The sequence below is a fragment of the Lissotriton helveticus genome, chromosome 3_2, assembly GCF_964261635.1.
Source record: "Lissotriton helveticus chromosome 3_2, aLisHel1.1, whole genome shotgun sequence".
In the NCBI taxonomy this organism is placed as follows: Eukaryota; Metazoa; Chordata; class Amphibia; order Caudata; family Salamandridae; genus Lissotriton; species Lissotriton helveticus.
The window spans coordinates 384,213,415-384,230,561 of record NC_136062.1 but is presented as its reverse complement, the minus strand read 5'-3'; the positions used below and the strand labels follow the sequence as shown (position 1 = coordinate 384,230,561).

Here is a 17,147-nt window from a genome sequence, read left to right as displayed (position 1 = left end):
CCTCTCCACCGGATAAAGAGGGTAGACGCCTGGACAATGTCGGCAAAAGGTTCTAGTCAATGTCAAGCCTCCTTGTTCGTGCTTCCAATGCGCTTGCAATTTTAGGACGATACGATCACCAGATGTGGTACGATATGTCTCCGTTTGTAGACCAGTTACCGGAGAGTGCTAAGGCGGATGCACAAAGATCTTGGAAGAAGGGGAGCGATCTTCCGCGGAAATAATTGACTGCACCATGGACATCGCCACAACTTCTTTTAGAGCTCTAGCAGGTTCGGCTGTCCTCAGAAGACAAGGCTGGCTTCTGGCTACCTGGTTTCGACCCGAAGTGCAAAATAAAATATTGGATTTGCCTTTTGACGGTGATATGCTTTTCAGAAAACACATAGATGATGCCTTACAGGATATCAAAAAGGACACTGATACAGCCAGGTACCATTCTGAGGAGCGAAAGGCAAGCGTTATTCCAATAGGGGAGGATACCAACAACGTTATTCCTCGTATTCTCAGTCATCTCAAACCTACAGGCCACAATATTCACAAAGGCAGGGCCAATCTGCTTCTTTCTCTAGACAACCAGCAAGGGGCCGTCAAGGTCGCCAATGCAGAGAGTCATCAAAACGACAATAGCGACCTTCTGGCTCTTTCTACTGTCCCTTCCCCTCTGGTAACATCAGTGGGGGGCAGGATTTCTCATTGTCTACGCAGCTGGGGGATCATTACATCAGACCAGTGGGTCCTGAATATCATTCGATTTGGCCATACGCTGGAATTTCAACAGCTTCTTCCTTCCAGAGCTCCTCGCGCCACCGAGACAAAACATCTGCAACTTCTACGTCTCGAAGCCCACCAGCTATTCATCAAGGGTGCTATAGAACCTGTACCTCACTCTCAAAGAGGAATAGGTTTTTACTCCAGGTTCTTCCTGGTTCGCAAGACGGAGGAGAAGTGGCGTCCAATATTAGATCTAAGGGAGCTCAACGCCTATCTCATAAAGCTGTCATTCAGAATGGTCACCCTTCAGGACATTCTACGTCTACTAAATCCAGAGGAGTAGATGGCGACTCTGGATCTAGGGGATGCATACTTCCCTGTACCGATCCATCCAGCTCACAGGCAATACCTTCGCTTCACAGTAGCCAAGAGCCACTTTCAATTCAAGGTGCTTCCATTTGGGCTCAGATCCGCACCACGGATATTTACAAAAGTACTTGCCCCAGTGGCGGCGTTTCTCAGAAAGCAATCCCTAGAGGTCTTTCCCTACCTAGACGATTGGTTAATAAAAGCCCAATCCTTTCAGGCAGCTTCCAAGGCAGTCAAATGCTGCATTCAGCTTTTCAACCAGTTGGGTCTTCAACTCAACAAGTCCAAATCGGTCCTTTGCCCATCCAGGTCGGAAGGATTTCTGGGTCCCATCCTGGATACGAACCACTGCAAGGCTTTCCCTTCGGAGGAACGACAGAAAACGTATTCTATCGGCTCGACTTTTACAAAAAACAAAATCTCTTTCAGTCCGTCTGTACAAATCCCTACTAGGAACGATCTCCTCTTGCATTCCATTAATTCCGCACTGCAGGCTTCGAATGCGTCCACTACAAGAGCAACTGGACAACCAATGGTGCCAGTCGAAAGGTTCATTCGACGACAGAATAAGAGTAACACCAGTAATGAGAAAAGCATGCAACTGGTGGTTGATGAAGGACAACATCTCAAGGGGTCTAACTTTCAAGCTTTTTCCATCTCCCATGGTTCTAACCACGGACGCATCACTGGAAGGCTGGGGAGCAGTGTTACATAAGTTGCACGTGAGCGGTCATTGGACGCCAGAACAGCGCAAGTTCCACATCAATCTGCTAGAACTCAGAGCAATTCACCTAGCTTTACAAGCTTTCCTTCTGTGAATTCAGAATCGCACAGTGCTGGTTCGCACCGGTAATATGACGGCCATGCACTATATCAACAAACAAGGCGGAACAAGATCCCAGGTTCTTTCAAGGGAAGCTCAGGAAATTTGGAACTGGGTAATTCTCCACAAATTTTTTCTGACTGCGGACACCTCGCAGGGTCACTCAATATAACAGTGGATGCACTGAGTCGTCAAAAGTCCATCAGTCACGAGTGGGAGTTAGATCCAGACATTCTCGAGGACATCTTCTCAGTCTGGGGTACTCAGACCATAGACCTGTTTGCAACCCCAGAAAAAAAGAAATGCCAGTTTTACGCAAGCAGGGATCACAATCTAAGGTCACTGGGGAATGCTCTTTCGATAGCCTGGTCCGGCGCATTTGTTTACGCCTTTCCACCAATACCCCTGATTCCGAGACTAATCAGGAAACTCAAGGCAGAATGATTGCAGAATGATTTTGATCGCACCGGCGTGGCCCCGACAGTTCTGGTACACGGAACTTCTCCTACTCTCTCAAGATCAGCCAATTCACCTGCGGCCCATTCCGTCTCTATTAACAATGTCTCTCGGTCAAGTGCTACATCCAGATACGAGCCCACTCCAATTGACAGTGTGGCTCCTGAGTACAGAGAATTCCAGAATTTGAACCTCACTAAGGAGCGTAAAGAAATCTTGTCTCAGGCCCGTGCTCCGAGTACAAACAAGACTTACCGGGCGAAATGGAAAAGATCCTGTCTGTGGTGCCACCGGCAGAATCTCCACTCATACACTTCAGCTCCACATCAGATTTTGCCTTACATTCTTTCTCTAGCTAAATCAGGTCTGGCTCATTCCTCAGTCAAAGTGCATCTGGCAGCTATCTCTAGATTCAGGCGGACATCTTCAGGTCCTTCTCTTTGGTCTGCAAGGATTATCAAACAATTTCTAAAGGGCCTCTTCAGGGTTTTCCCTCCAGTCCGGCCTCCGCCACCAGTCTGGCAGTTTAACTTGGTTTTGGCTCATCTTATGAGAACCCCGTTTGAGCCTATTCACAGAGCAGATCTTAAATTTCTATCATGGAAGCTGGCTCTTCTTTTAGCTCTAACATCAGCTAGGAGGATTATTGAGCTCCAAGCGCTCACAATCGTGGAACCTTTTCTGCAGTTCAAAAAGGACATTTTAATTCTAAGGACAAATCCAAAATGTATCCCAAAAGTACCATCCGACTTCCATTTGAATGAACCTGTGGTTCTAAAATCTTTTTTCCCTCGACCTACTACACCAGCGGAGAGGTCGCTGCATTCCTTGGATGTTCAAAGATGTCTGAAATTCTATCTGGAACGGACAAAACCCTTCAGGAAATCTTCTCAGCTCTTTATCTCTTATAGTACCCCATGGAAGGGATTTCCACATCAAAGCAAAGTATTTCTCGTTGGATCTCTAATACAATTCAGTTTTGCCATCAAGAAGCGGGCAAACTGCTGGAAAGACGAGTTCGTGCTCATTCAATGAGATCAGTTTCATCATCGGTGGCTCTATTCTCAGGTGTCCCTATCAAGGACATTTGTAGAGCAGCTACGTGGAGCAGTACCCACACTTTCACGAAGCATTACTGCTTGGATGCTTCCATGAAAAACGAAGCAGCTTTTGGACAGGCAGTCCTGAGAAATCTTTTTCAATGAGGTGAGCTCTCCCTACAATCCCTCCTTCCTGTGTTGCACATTTTGTGTCAGTTATTGTATTCTTTTCTATAGTAACATTTTATGATTTGTTTTCTATGACAAGTATGATAACATGTAGTGATTTTCATGTAACAAAATGTGCTTTTATGGCTTACTGCTAGCTACTCTGATACAAAGCATGGGAATCTATGAAAGTTCCAATACTGGGGCAAGAAAATAAGTTACTTACCTGTAACTTTGGTTCCCCAGTATTGGTAACTTTCATAGATTCCCATGCGCCCACCCTCCTCCCCTGGGAAAGCTCAGCCTTTTACAGATGTGGTTGCTTTTACACAACAGCTACGAGGCTGAGGCTCTCAGGAGGGTTCTATGGGGTGAGGCTTCTCTGATTGTTGCAATTTTTTGGTCTCTTTTACACAGAGGTGGCTGTGCTACAAAATAAGATGAGGCCTAGGCCTTTCTTCCTCTTTTGTACCTACTGCTATGGTATTTTTTATATTACCGAGGCTCCCATTCCGACGACGGGGAATGATACAAAGCATGGGAATCTATGAAAGTTACCAATACTGGGGAACCAAGGTTAAAGGTAAGTAACTTGTTTTTTTCAAGTGGCCCAACACCACAAGGAGGTTCTCTCTGCGATCCTGACCTGAGATCTGGTGATCTGACACGCCTTGAATCTCCAAGCGCAAGTTGCAGCCCCTTTCTGGTGGATATCCTGGACTGCAACCGGAGCTGGTAAGAAAACCTGACACCTGGACTGCAACCGGAGCTGGTAAAAAAAACCTGACACCTAAAGACACCCCTGCACCAGACGTCCCACGGCCTTGGATGGCCCAAATGACTGTGTCCTAGCATCCCCAGGCATCCCAGCTTACCTCTCTAACTGGTGGCCACCTCCAGAAGATCTACGTCCCAGAGCGTGCAGACTGTGTTGCAGCCGGAGAACTCCCATTGAAATCAACAGTGCAGGCGGCACCAAAACAGTACCCTGCACTCAGCCGTCCCCTACGCAATGGCGGGTGTAATTTGGGTGCTAACTCGGATCCTCCTTTGCCCTGAGCCCAACACCAGGAGCTATGGTCCCACAAACCAGTAGCCTGCTCGTGAACAGCCACCAACTGGAGGTCCCTTATCCCCCATTGTATAACACTGGGCCTCTTCACTCTGCACCGGCATCCTCTGCACCGGCATCCCTAGTGCAGCTGAGGGTGATCCTAGAGTGCACCCTTGACCCTGGGGGAACCCTGGTTCTAACTCCAAAGTACCAACTCCTACAAATAACTACTTACCTGTAAACTGGTAATTCAATTTCCTTCCATATGATTACATAGACTGCTTTTCTTAAATTCTTGTGTGGAGTTGGTTTTGTATGAGAACTTGCTATGTTCTAGAAAATAAATGCAATTAAATATTTTTTTACAAATCAAATTGGTCTGAGTTCGGTCTTTGAGTGTGACATTATTTGCTGAGTGTGTACAACAAATACTTACTACCCTCTGATAAAGCCTTACTTCTCAACCACACTACTACAAATAGAGAGTAAGGTGCTATATACTTTTACTTCTGCCTACCTTTGGGTTACCACTGGACTCTGCACTCTAACACATTTTGGTATAGTATATACAGAGCCTGCTTCCTACACATATCAACCATTCAGTCAAGTTGCCCGTGATCTTTCCTCTACCTGATGCGGGAGCAGAACGAGCTCTTTGTACTCTTGATGTCAAAAGAGCGCTATTGCACTACATTGAAAGAACAAAAGATTTTCGCAAAACAACTGCAATCCCATTTCTAAATCTGGGATTGCAAGATGGATTGTTTAATGCTTTCAAACCTGCTACACTAAAGCAAACTAACTTTATACCTCTTAGAGCGCATTTTACTAGTAAAATAGGGGAATCTATGGCCTTTTTAGGTAACATCCTTATATTTGACATGAGTAAAGCAGCAACATGGCCCACACCATACACTATTACCAAACATTACTGTGTGGATGTGTTGGCACGCAACAAGCCAATGTAGGCCAAGACGTGCTAAAAACACTTTTTCAACAGCTGCAGCATCTACTGGTTAGCCACTGATTTGGGAGAATACTGCTATATAGTCTATGCAAAGCATGTGTATCTACAGCACCCATGCCTCAAACGGATTATGCTACTTACTGAGTAAGGATCTGTTCTTGGCATGTTGAGCTGTAGATTCACATGCGCCCTCCCACCTCCCTGGGTACCTGTAGCTGTAGCAGTTTTGCATTATTTATGTTCGAGGCATGTGGGCTGCTAAATTCATATCTTAGCATTAGATCGCCGCCTAGTGTTGGGCTCGGATGATTGCACATTGTTGTCCTGGAAGAGTCTTCGAAGTATCCTGAGATAGGTGGCTCCTCCCCTGGACTACAGTGCGCATGGGCATCGGCTCCATCCCCAGATTGTTTTTTTCCGCCATTGGGTTCGGATGTGGTCTCGACGTCTTACTGTCGGAACCAAGTAAAACTACCTTTTAGCGGCCAAAAGGCCTCGATTTTCTTGCGTCGGTATTGTCTGCGCACGGTCTCGAGTCTTCCGTCTCTTGGAGCCGGAAAAAGCGGAGTTTTCTTCGCTCTCTGAACTTTGAGGCCTTCTCATCGCGACACGACTGCAAGACTTTACGGACATGGAGCGGAGCCCGTTTAAGTACTGCCCGCTCTGTGGGTCCAAGTACCCACACATCGATCTACACCCCGTGTGTAACAAGTGCCTTTCGCCGGACCACGACGACGGCAAGTGCAAGGCCTGTGCACAGTTCCGCTCCAAGAAAACTCTCAAGCTTCGGCGCGCGGTGCGCTTGGAAGCTAGGCAAGCGGCCCCGGATCCGGAGAACATCTTCGGCGACCAGGAAGAAGAGGTCCAGGGTCACCGTCTACAAATCTCCCCATCACAGACGGAGGTCGAGGCGGATCCGGGAGACGACGACGGAGTCGCGGGTCAGGTCCTCGAATTCGTCGAAGAGGTAGGAGACGACGATGAGATTTATGGGGCCGCGGCAGACAGCTCGGGGGACGAGCTCTGCCCTGACGGTTACGAAGATACCGACCGGGACACGGGATCGCCTGTCGGCCTTACCCAGGACCCGTTGCCGCAAGCCACAGCCCCGCCTTCAGGCCCGGCTACGGACTCACTTGCTGGGCACGCTGTTTCGAAACCGAAACTGAAACCATCGGGGTCGTCGACACCTAAAATGGCCGACCCGAAATCGAAACTGAAACCTAAGGACTCGAGTGTCCCTAAGATGGCTGCCGTGCCGGTGAAGAAATCGGTGCCCGTCGCCCCATCGGCTCCGTCGACCTCCGGTTCGCAGAAGCCGAGGAAGTCTGTCGATTCCGATGCTCCGAAATCGAAACCGACGCCCGAGGAAGGGGCCTCCAAGAAAGACGGTCGGCACGGATCAGCGGCTACGGCGCCGTCTAAGCCCGCCAAGGTCGGCTCCAAAGAGGCTACGCACAAGAAGTCTGCGCCCCGGCCTCAAGTATCGGAGGTGCCGAAGACGGTTTCCGCGCCCAAACCGCACAAGGCCCACGAAGAAGTCGGATCCGAGGGACCGCTCCATGCATCCTTGTCGGCGTCGAAACCTACTGACAGTGTACCGTCCCCCATTGCGGAGTCACTGCAGTGGATCAGGGAGAAAGCCTTTGCTCCTTCGGCTCCAAAACCATCACCGCAGCCGCAAAAGGACACTCCGGCAAAGCCTTCTGGAAAACTCCTCTTTCTCTTGCCACCTAAGGAGGCGCCGAGAGCGTTTTCGACGAAATCGGCTCCGAAACAGGGTTCCTCGCTGGCTGACCCTCTTCCACGTCGTGTACTCGATTCGGAAGACGATTCAGAGCGTGTCATCGATGCTACCACCGGCAAGCTGACACTCTATAAAAGGAAGATCACTTCTGAGCCGGTGGACTCCTACATCATCCCACTGAAGAAGAAGAGGGTGCCCCTTGACGCCTCGGGCCTCACGGAACCGATCCAGCCTCCTCCAAGACGGAGCCCCACTCCCTCCCCAGAACACTCTGTGGGTGAGGGGTATGATGAGGATGAGCAGTACAATTTTCCTATCGATGAACCTGATGTACAACCGGATTCATACGATGACACTGGTGACCAGACCACCCAAGGTGTGGGCCAAGACCCGCAGACCTTTAATGCACGTGCATCCCCGACTGAGGACTCAGCAGGATTTCATGCACTAATTGAAAGGGCGGCGGCCAATCATGATGTGGACATGCATGCCGACCCGGTTGAGGAAGACTTCCTTTTCGACACATTTGCAATATCTGAAAGGACAGTGAAAACACTTCCTATGCTGAAAGGTGTCCTCAAACATGCTGGGGACATTTTTAAGGAGCCTACGAGGGCGAGAGTGGTCAACCCTCGCATTGAAAAGAAGTACAGGCCTGCTCCTGCGGACCCCGCCTACATCCGGGGACAACTGCCACTGGACTCTCTTGTGGTTGCCAATGCCAGGAAACGTGCCAACTCACAGACGACGGGTGAAGCTCCTCCCCCGGATAAGGAGTCCAAAGTGCTAGAGGCAGGGGGCAAAAGAGTGGCTGCGCAGGCAGCGAACTTTTGGCGCATCGCCAATACACAGGCGCTCCTGGCGCGTTACGATAGGGCGCACTACGACACCCTAGAACAGGTTATACAACACCTGCCCCCACAGTTCCAAGAAGGCACAAAAATGCTTATTGAGGAAGGAAAGCTAATATCAAACGCAGCCATCAAGTGTGCACTTGACGCTGCGGACACAGCTGCTAGGGCTATCAACACTAGCGTTATGCTGAGAAGACAAGCGTGGCTCCGCATCTCAGGGTTTAAGCAGGATATTCAGACTACAATTCTTAATCAGCCAGTCAATCCTGATAGTCTGTTTGGTCCGGATGTTGACACCACCCTAGAGAAAATAAAGAAAGACACAGAAACTGCTAAGTCTATGGGGGCCCTACAGTCCCAACAGTTTCGTGGCAGCAATTTTCGTCGCTCAGGTGCACGTGGCGTCACCAGAGGACAGATGGGCCAACAATCCCAGTTCTCCAAAAGTGGGGCGCAATCCTCGTTCACTAAACAGAACAAGGGAGGTTACAGGAATAACAGCAACAGAGGTCGCGGCAGAGGAAACAACAGCTCCCGCACCTCTACTCCAAGCAAACAGTGACTCTCTGTCACTGCCCCCCGACCACCTAACACCTGTCGGGGGGAGACTGCAGCAGTTCCTGCCCGTCTGGAGAAACATCACCACAGACAGGTGGGTGCGACAACTAGTTCAGTATGGTTATTGCCTAGAGTTGAAATCCACTCCACCCAACATCCCACCAAGGCAAAGGCCTATGTCCGCAGAGCACTTGCACTTATTGCAGCAGGAAGTAGTGGCGATGCTGCAAAAAGGCGCAATCGAGCTCGTGCCGGTGGGGGAGGAAGGCACAGGGGTATATTCCCTGTACTTCCTTATTCCAAAGAAGGACGGTTCTCTCAGGCCCATTCTCGATCTACGTCCCCTCAACCTGTACATACTATCGGAACATTTCCACATGCTTACACTGCAGCAGATTCTTCCCTTGCTAAACCAGGGAGACTTCTTAGCAACCTTAGATCTCAAGGATGCTTATTTCCATATTCCACTACACCCGTCACACAGGAAATACCTCAGGTTCACTATTCAAGGCAGGCACTACCAGTTCAAAGTCCTACCCTTCGGAGTCACAACAGCCCCGAGGGTGTTCACCAAGTGTCTAGCGACAGTGGCGGCGCACCTCAGGAGGCAGAATATCCATGTCTACCCCTACCTAGACGACTGGCTCGTACAAGCCAAGTCGGAGCAACAGTGCGCCGCAGACATGTCGACTACAATTCGCCAGCTTCACGATCTGGGTTTCTCCCTGAACTACCCAAAATCGCATCTTCAGCCGGCGCATGTCCGGCAGTTCCTGGGTGCTACGATCAACACCCTGACAGCCATGGCTCAGCCAAACCAAGTCAGAATCGACAGCATTCAGTCGCTGATCCAACGATTCAGACCACGACACTCCCTGCCAGCGAGAGTGTTCATGCAGTTGATAGGCATGATGGCCTCCTGCATCTTCATAGTCCCTCACGCACGGTTGCATATGCGCCCGCTCCAGGAGTGCTTAGCGAATCAGTGGACACAGGCTCGTGGGCAATTGACAGACCTAGTGTTGGTTACCAGTCGGGCATACGACTCTCTGCATTGGTGGACTCCACACAACCTTTGCAAGGGCCGACTGTTCCAAGAGCCTGTGCCGCAGATTATCCTGACAACGGACGCGTCTCTCCAGGGATGGGGAGCTCATGTGCTCACTTACACAGTGCAGGGACTATGGACGACGCAGCAACAAAAGATGCACATCAACTATCTGGAACTGATGGCAATCTTCATGGCGCTCAAGTCCTTCATTGTACATCTGAGCAACAAGGTCGTGCTAGTCCGGACGGACAACATGACCGCAATGTACTACATTCAAAAGCAGGGAGGCACCCACTCGCCACAGCTGTCTCATCTGGCTCAGAGCATGTGGAAGTGGGCCATTCAGAGGAACATTTTCCTCATGGCAGAACACCTCCCAGGAAAGGACAATCAGATGGCGGATCTGCTCAGCAGATACAGCCATCAAATGCACGAGTGGGAGATACACCCTTCTGTTCTCCACCCGTACTTCCAGCAGTGGGGTCATCCGGAGATAGACCTGTTTGCCACAAAGGAGAACGCAAAATGCCGACTCTTTGCCGCCAGGTTCCCTCACCCACAGTCGCAGGGGAATGCGATATGGATGAACTGGTCAGGCAAATTTGCGTACGCTTTTCCGCCAGCCCCTCTAATACCGCTGGTCGCAAGAAAGCTAAGGCAGCACTCCATGACTCTCATCCTGGTTGCTCCGACGTGGGCACGCCAGGCTTGGTACACCACGTTCCTCGAACTCTCAGTGGTGCCGCATCAAAGACTGCGCCTCACGCCCAGTCTTTTGACGCAGAACCATGGAGACATTCAGCATCCAGATCCACGACAGCTCAACCTGGCGATCTGGCTCCTGAAGTCCTAGAGTTTGGATACCTTAACCTGCCTCCGGAATGCATGAGTATCATCAAGGAGGCGAGGAAACCAACTACTAGAGCATGCTATGCTGCTAAATGGAAGCGTTTTGTCATCTACTGTACGTCCAATGACATCAACCCACTAGATGCATCTATCCCCAACATCATCTGCTATCTGCTACATCTCTACAAGTGCAATCTGGCGTACACTTCCATTAGGATACATCTATCAGCCATAGCGGCTTATCTTCAAAACAGGCAGCACCTCTCTGTCTTCAGAGTGCCCGCCATTAAAGCCTTCCTTGAAGGTCTGAAGAGAGTCATTCCCCCAAGGACGCCACCAGCTCCGGTGTGGAACCTCAACGTCGTTCTCACCAGACTGATGGGACCACCATTTGAGCCACTACACTCGTGTGAGCTCCAATTCCTTACGTGGAAGGTGGCTTTTCTTATAGCTATTACGTCTCTGAGGCGTGTCAGTGAGCTGCAAGCGCTCACAATACAAGAGCCATTCATTCAAATTCACCCGAATAGGGTAGTGCTACGCACTAACCCTAAATTCCTTCCTAAGGTGGTGTCACAGTTTCATCTAAATCAGACCATTGACTTACCAGCATTCTTTCAAAACCCGCAAACGGTGGCGGAAAGGATGCTCCATACCTTAGATGTACGAAGGGCGTTGATGTACTACATAGACAGGACACAACACTTTCGAAAGACAAAGCAACTCTTTGTTGCCTTCGCACCACAACACAAAGGCAACCCAATCTCCAAGGCAGGGATAGCCAGGTGGATTGTTAAGTGCATCCAGATATGTTATCAGAAAGCGAAGCGCACATTAACAATACCCCCCAGGGCGCACTCCACGCGCAAACTGGGGGCATCCATGGCTTTCCTAGGGAACATTCCTTTAGAGGACATTTGCAGAGCAGCCACGTGGGTTACACCACATACCTTTACAAAACACTACTGTGTTGATGTGCATTCCAAACAGCAAGCTGCTGTAGGACAGGCTGTTCTCAAAACACTTTTTCAGGTTTCTGCAGCTGGCACGGGCAACCGCCGCTGATGGAGGGACTGCTATGTATTCTATGCTAAGATATGAATTTAGCAGCCCACATGCCTCGAACTGAATATGCTACTTACCAGTATGCATCTGTTCTTGGCATGTAGGGCTGCTAACATTCATATCGCCCGCCCTCCTCCCCGGTGCCTGTCGCAGCTGCAGATATACTATTGTATTTATTCATTAGCATGGACATCCTTTACACTTTCACTCCATCTTCTGCCACAATGGTGAAAAACAATCTGGGGATGGAGCCGATGCCCATGCGCACTGTAGTCCAGGGGAGGAGCCACCTATCTCAGGATACTTCGAAGACTCTTCCAGGACAACAATGTGCAATCATCCGAGCCCAACACTAGGCGGCGATCTAATGCTAAGATATGAATGTTAGCAGCCCTACATGCCAAGAACAGATGCATACTGGTAAGTAGCATATTCAATTACATGCGCATGGACATCTCTGTACTACACTTACTTACTCCATTCTGGCCCTCCTGCGGGAAAACAATCTAACAATGGAGTTGATGCCCATGTGTATTATCAACTAACAAAGGAGTCATATTACCTCGTAACTAGGGAAGACATCTTCATAGAAAAATAACTTTTAAACATCTGGACCCAACACTAGATGGCAGTAGTATGCAAAGCATGTGAATTTACAGCTCAACATGCCAAGAACAGAGGCTTACTGAGTAAGTTGCATAATCCTTTTGCAGCTTGTAGAATTGTCTGGATTGACAAGCGACCCACCCACCTCTACCTAGAAGATGGAAGCAGAAAACACAAAAGAAGAAAAAAAAATCTTAAGATGGCGACCAAAGAGTAGGAGCTTTCGAGGGAGGGCGTATTACGTTACAGGAAGCACCAAATGGGGAACCAGTCGACAACAAAAGAAACCTAAAAGGACTTACTGCTGCCTGTCAACAGTTGCCCAATGAGAAGCATTGGCGACTGATGATTTTGCTCCTGGCCACCTCTGTGCTCCTGATTATTGTGGTGTTACTGCGTTGTTGCCTCCCCTGTACTAGTGCTAACCCCAAAGCTTGGCCCCTGCAACAGTTCTACTTACCTGCAAGCAGTGTGGCTCCAGGCACCCTCAGTCTCCAATTAAAAGCATTGGGCCGAATTTGACCTCTGCACCCAGCCGCCCCTGTGCCACTGATGGTGCAGTTTTGGTACTCGCTTGAGTCTTGACTCTTGCCCCTTGCTGACCTTTGATCCCAAAGACTGGAACTATAAATGTGTTCCTAACCTGTTTAACCACACTATTGTTTTCCCCATAGTTTAACATTGAACTGTTTTCAAAGTGTTGATTTTCCAAAGGGAAAAGTATTTATATTTAAAAAACTAGTTAGCTTATTGTGAAGATATTGGGCTTAAAATAAAATACAAAGTATATTTTTCTAAAATTGATGTGGATCTCCTCCTTGAGTTGTCATTATTGGTCAATGTTTAATAGTAAATTATTTCTTCCACTCCTCTGTGTTAGGCCTAAGGCTGCGCGCCCACACTACCACTAATAGAGCACTCTGCATTTTACATTGAATCCTGCACACTTTTGGGGAACCCCTGGACTCCGTGCACAGTATGACCACCTAGTGGTGATACCATATACAGAGCCAGCTTCCTACACAGGGATTAAGCACAAGTTTATTTGAGTTAATTAATGTGACATCTAGTAGGTGGTGGCCTTATCCTCTGAGTTGGATACATGTCCAACCCAAATAATAAATAATCGTACACTTTCTGTGCAGCTGTGACAATGTAGCATATATTTTGAAGTCAATTGCGTATTTAATACTTTTTACTACGCTATGATTTAGGAGCAGCATGTGTTGGGTTCTGTGGTAGGTTCTACATGTAAGAGCTGATGAACATTCTTTTGGTGTTATGATTAACATTAGGTTTCATCGAGGTGCTGTTAAAAGAATTCTAAGAAATATGTTTTCCTCATGGGAAAATTGTTAATTGTTGGCAATGGCTGCTCTCACATTGTAATGCTTGGAGGTTAGGAAATCTGTTCAAGTTTGGAACGAGTCTGTACGTAGGCATTCATGCTATGCAGTAGCGTCAGTGTCACAATTGCATGTACAGATTTAATCTTAAAAGCTTAATTATCCGCATTGCCATAGCCTCATTTACATTTGTGCCTGATCTTCATCCATTGCGGCTTAGACTTGCTGCCTCCATTACAGGTTTGTGAACTGAATTTACTTTTCACTTTGAATGAATGTAAACCCAGTATACTAGACTTTTGTAACAAACGGGGCTCAGGACCTGTGAACTGGTAAACTTTGAAATGTTAATCATTAACCACAAGTGCAGAATCTACTCTGTTTTCATATACCAAAATGGAAAAGGCCTATGATGTCACCAAGGCAATGACCTTCCCTTAGTGATAAGATACAATCTATCCAGTACTTTGCTGTTGAACTGCTTACAGGCATAAAACATGTTGTTGGTATCTTGTGGCATTATTACTAGGGAAAGAAAGGACCATCTTAAGAGGAGCTTGCTTTGTCCTCCCCAACTGTAACAATTTGTGTGCTGGTGTTTACATTTTTTTCTCCCAGATTGACATTGCTGTTTGAGTTGTTCTGTCAATTAAGTGTCTTGGACGCAAATCACCATATAAACAATTTCAATTTAATGTGTTGACATACTACACCTCCATGCTAGCAATGCTACCTTGTTAGCTTCACGTGTGTTGGATGTGTGCGTTTCGGTAATCTATGTGTATATATATTTTTTAGGTGGATATGATTATCGTCCTACATTTTCAAACACTCCAAACAGTGGTTACACCCAGCCCCAATTTAACGCTCCTCGTGACTACTCCAACAACTATCAACGGGTAAGGGGTGGTGTTCATAAATATGATTGGGGCTGGGAACGTATGTGGCTCTTCATCATTGCTCATGTGAAAAGTATCTTGTCTTTATAGTTATTCTGTGTAATATATCACAGGTGTTTTAGAAAAAGTCCAAGATAGTCGAATTGATGTACGATTTTTAGGTAAATTGTTTTCAGATTTGTAGTATGTGCTGTTGTAGATCACACGTTCTTGCCATATGCTGCTGTGCGGGTATAGTTGCAAGTTGTAGATAGTTTAAAATACTTTCTGATCCAGTCTAGAAAAACACAATGCTCCAGACAAAGATTCCTCACATTGTTTCGCCATCCACAACATCGAAAGACCCACTTTCAACTAGAGATTTGAACCTGGACCGGACGTTTCTTTAGGCTCCAGGTTGTATGAGTTATGGGGGCTTTAAAGGATAATATGGCATTCTTATTTTTCCTGAAGTTCATTAAGAAAAGTCCCCAAAGTCCATCATCGTCAAACCCAAAGCCTTTGGGTAAGTCGGGAAAAAAAGAACACAAATTCTAAGCTGTAGTGTGCCCCTTCCTTACACTCAGTACTCTTCGGAAGGCGAGAAAGTATTATGATGCCTCGATCTCACTCCCGAAGTCAGTCTATTCTTAGAGCCGATCTCGCAACTACTTGCAAGGCACTACCAGAGATTCAGGGCCATCTATGATACTTAGGCATCACAGAGGCCATGCTCTGACTCTTCGGATCCCTACCTGCTCCCTGTGGTATGCCTTCATGCCAAAGTTGTGGAGTGGTTCTACATCTGGAGTACCACTGTCTGGTTGGCCCTCCGCGTCAGTTGGACTCTCCGAATCGACCACTGGGCCTCCTGTAATGAATCCGGTGCCGCACTGGTTCCTGGAATTCAAATGCCAAAGCCAACTCCATCGATGCTGTAAGATGAGGAGGATGTTGGATGCTTAGTTTACGCTGCCTCCACCTCAGCTGGTGTCGCTTTTGACTTTGATGAACATGCGTCTCCCCCCACTTTACTTGCCATCTCCACAAGGAATGACTCATATGTTGCCTTCCTTATTAGGCATGGATTCAAACAATAATGATGCAGTTGATAAAATTGGGTAACCATATAACAAAAAAATTGGTATGAAGACCTTTAAGAGGTTGGTGTCCTGGATGCTTTCCCCTTGAACCGGCACCCCTTTACTGAAAGGTCTGTGGCGCCGGCGTCTATAAGTCAGACAATTGCAAAAACAACAAGTGATGGACTGAATGTGGATCAATGTCACACACTCCCCCAGTCAAAAGATCTGGGCCCAAATCCATCGTTTTTTTGCACACCACACCACCCTGGGTTAGACAATGGCGATATGCAAATCAGCGCTGACCCTGTGCCCCATGGGAACAGTCCAGTCCGAACTACAAAAGCCATGTCCTTCCCAGAACGGAATCAAGCATCCGAGGACCGGACCGGTTTCGAGGTAACACCTCTCTTCAGCCCGGCTAGCTTGATTCCAGTGGTGTGGAGTGCCTGGGACCCACGTCTGGGCATCCCCAGCGCACTTAGGGCGGCAATTGCAAAAACAACAAGTGATGGACTGAATGTGGATCAATGTCACACACTCCCCCAGTCAAAAGATCTGGGCCCAAATCCATCGTTTTTTTGCACACCACACCACCCTGGGTTAGACAATGGCGATATGCAAATCAGCTCTGACCCTGTTGCCCCATGGGAACAGTCCAGTCCGAACTACAAAAGCCATGTCCTTCCCAGAACGGAATCAAGCATCCGAGGACCGGACCGGTTTCGAGGTAACACCTCTCTTCAGCCCGGCTAGCTTGATTCCAGTGGTGTGGAGTGCCTGGGACCCAAGTCTGGGCATCCCCAGCGCACTTAGGGCGGCAATTGCAAAAACAACAAGTGATGGACTGAATGTGGATCAATGTCACACACTCCCCCAGTCAAAAGATCTGGGCCCAAATCCATCGTTTTTTTGCACACCACACCACCCTGGGTTAGACAATGGCGATATGCAAATCAGCTCTGACCCTGTTGCCCCATGGGAACAGTCCAGTCCGAACTACAAAAGCCATGTCCTTCCCAGAACGGAATCAAGCATCCGAGGACCGGACCGGTTTCGAGGTAACACCTCTCTTCAGCCCGGCTAGCTTGATTCCAGTGGTGTGGAGTGCCTGGGACCCACGTCTGGGCATCCCCAGCGCACTTAGGGCGGCAATTGCAAAAACAACAAGTGATGGACTGAATGTGGATCAATGTCACACACTCCCCCAGTCAAAAGATCTGGGCCCAAATCCATCGTTTTTTTGCACACCACACCACCCTGGTGGAAAACGATGGATTTGGGCCCAGATCTTTGGACTGGGGTGAATGTGTGACATTGATCCACATTCTGTCCATCACTGTTGTGTTTGCAATTACCGCTCTAAGTGTACTGGGGATGCTCAGACGTGAGTCCCAGGCACTCCACACCACTGGAATCAAGCTAGCCGGGCTGATGAGAGGTGTTACCTCGAAACCGGGCCGGTCCTCGGATGCTTGTTTCCGTTCTGGGAAGGACATGGCTTTTGTAGTTCGGACTGG

At 48.3% G+C, this 17,147-nt stretch overlaps 1 protein-coding gene across 14 annotated transcripts in view; it reads left to right on the top strand.

Moving 5' to 3' along the window:
* CAPRIN1 (cell cycle associated protein 1) overlaps positions 1-17,147 on the top strand; it is a 568,063-nt gene that overhangs the window by 453,582 nt on the left and 97,334 nt on the right. For 8 of the 14 annotated variants that reach the window (XR_013609671.1, XR_013609670.1, XM_078684260.1 and 5 more), the window contains exon 16: positions 14,466-14,566. The exons of the other annotated variants lie outside the window; for them this stretch is intronic. Coding sequence is in view for 6 of the 8 variants with exons in the window: in XM_078684260.1 (XP_078540386.1) it covers positions 14,466-14,566 (101 nt within the window). In the remaining 2 variants the exon portion in view is untranslated. The remainder of the gene's footprint in view (positions 1-14,465; positions 14,567-17,147) is intronic. 14 annotated transcript variants of the gene reach the window in all.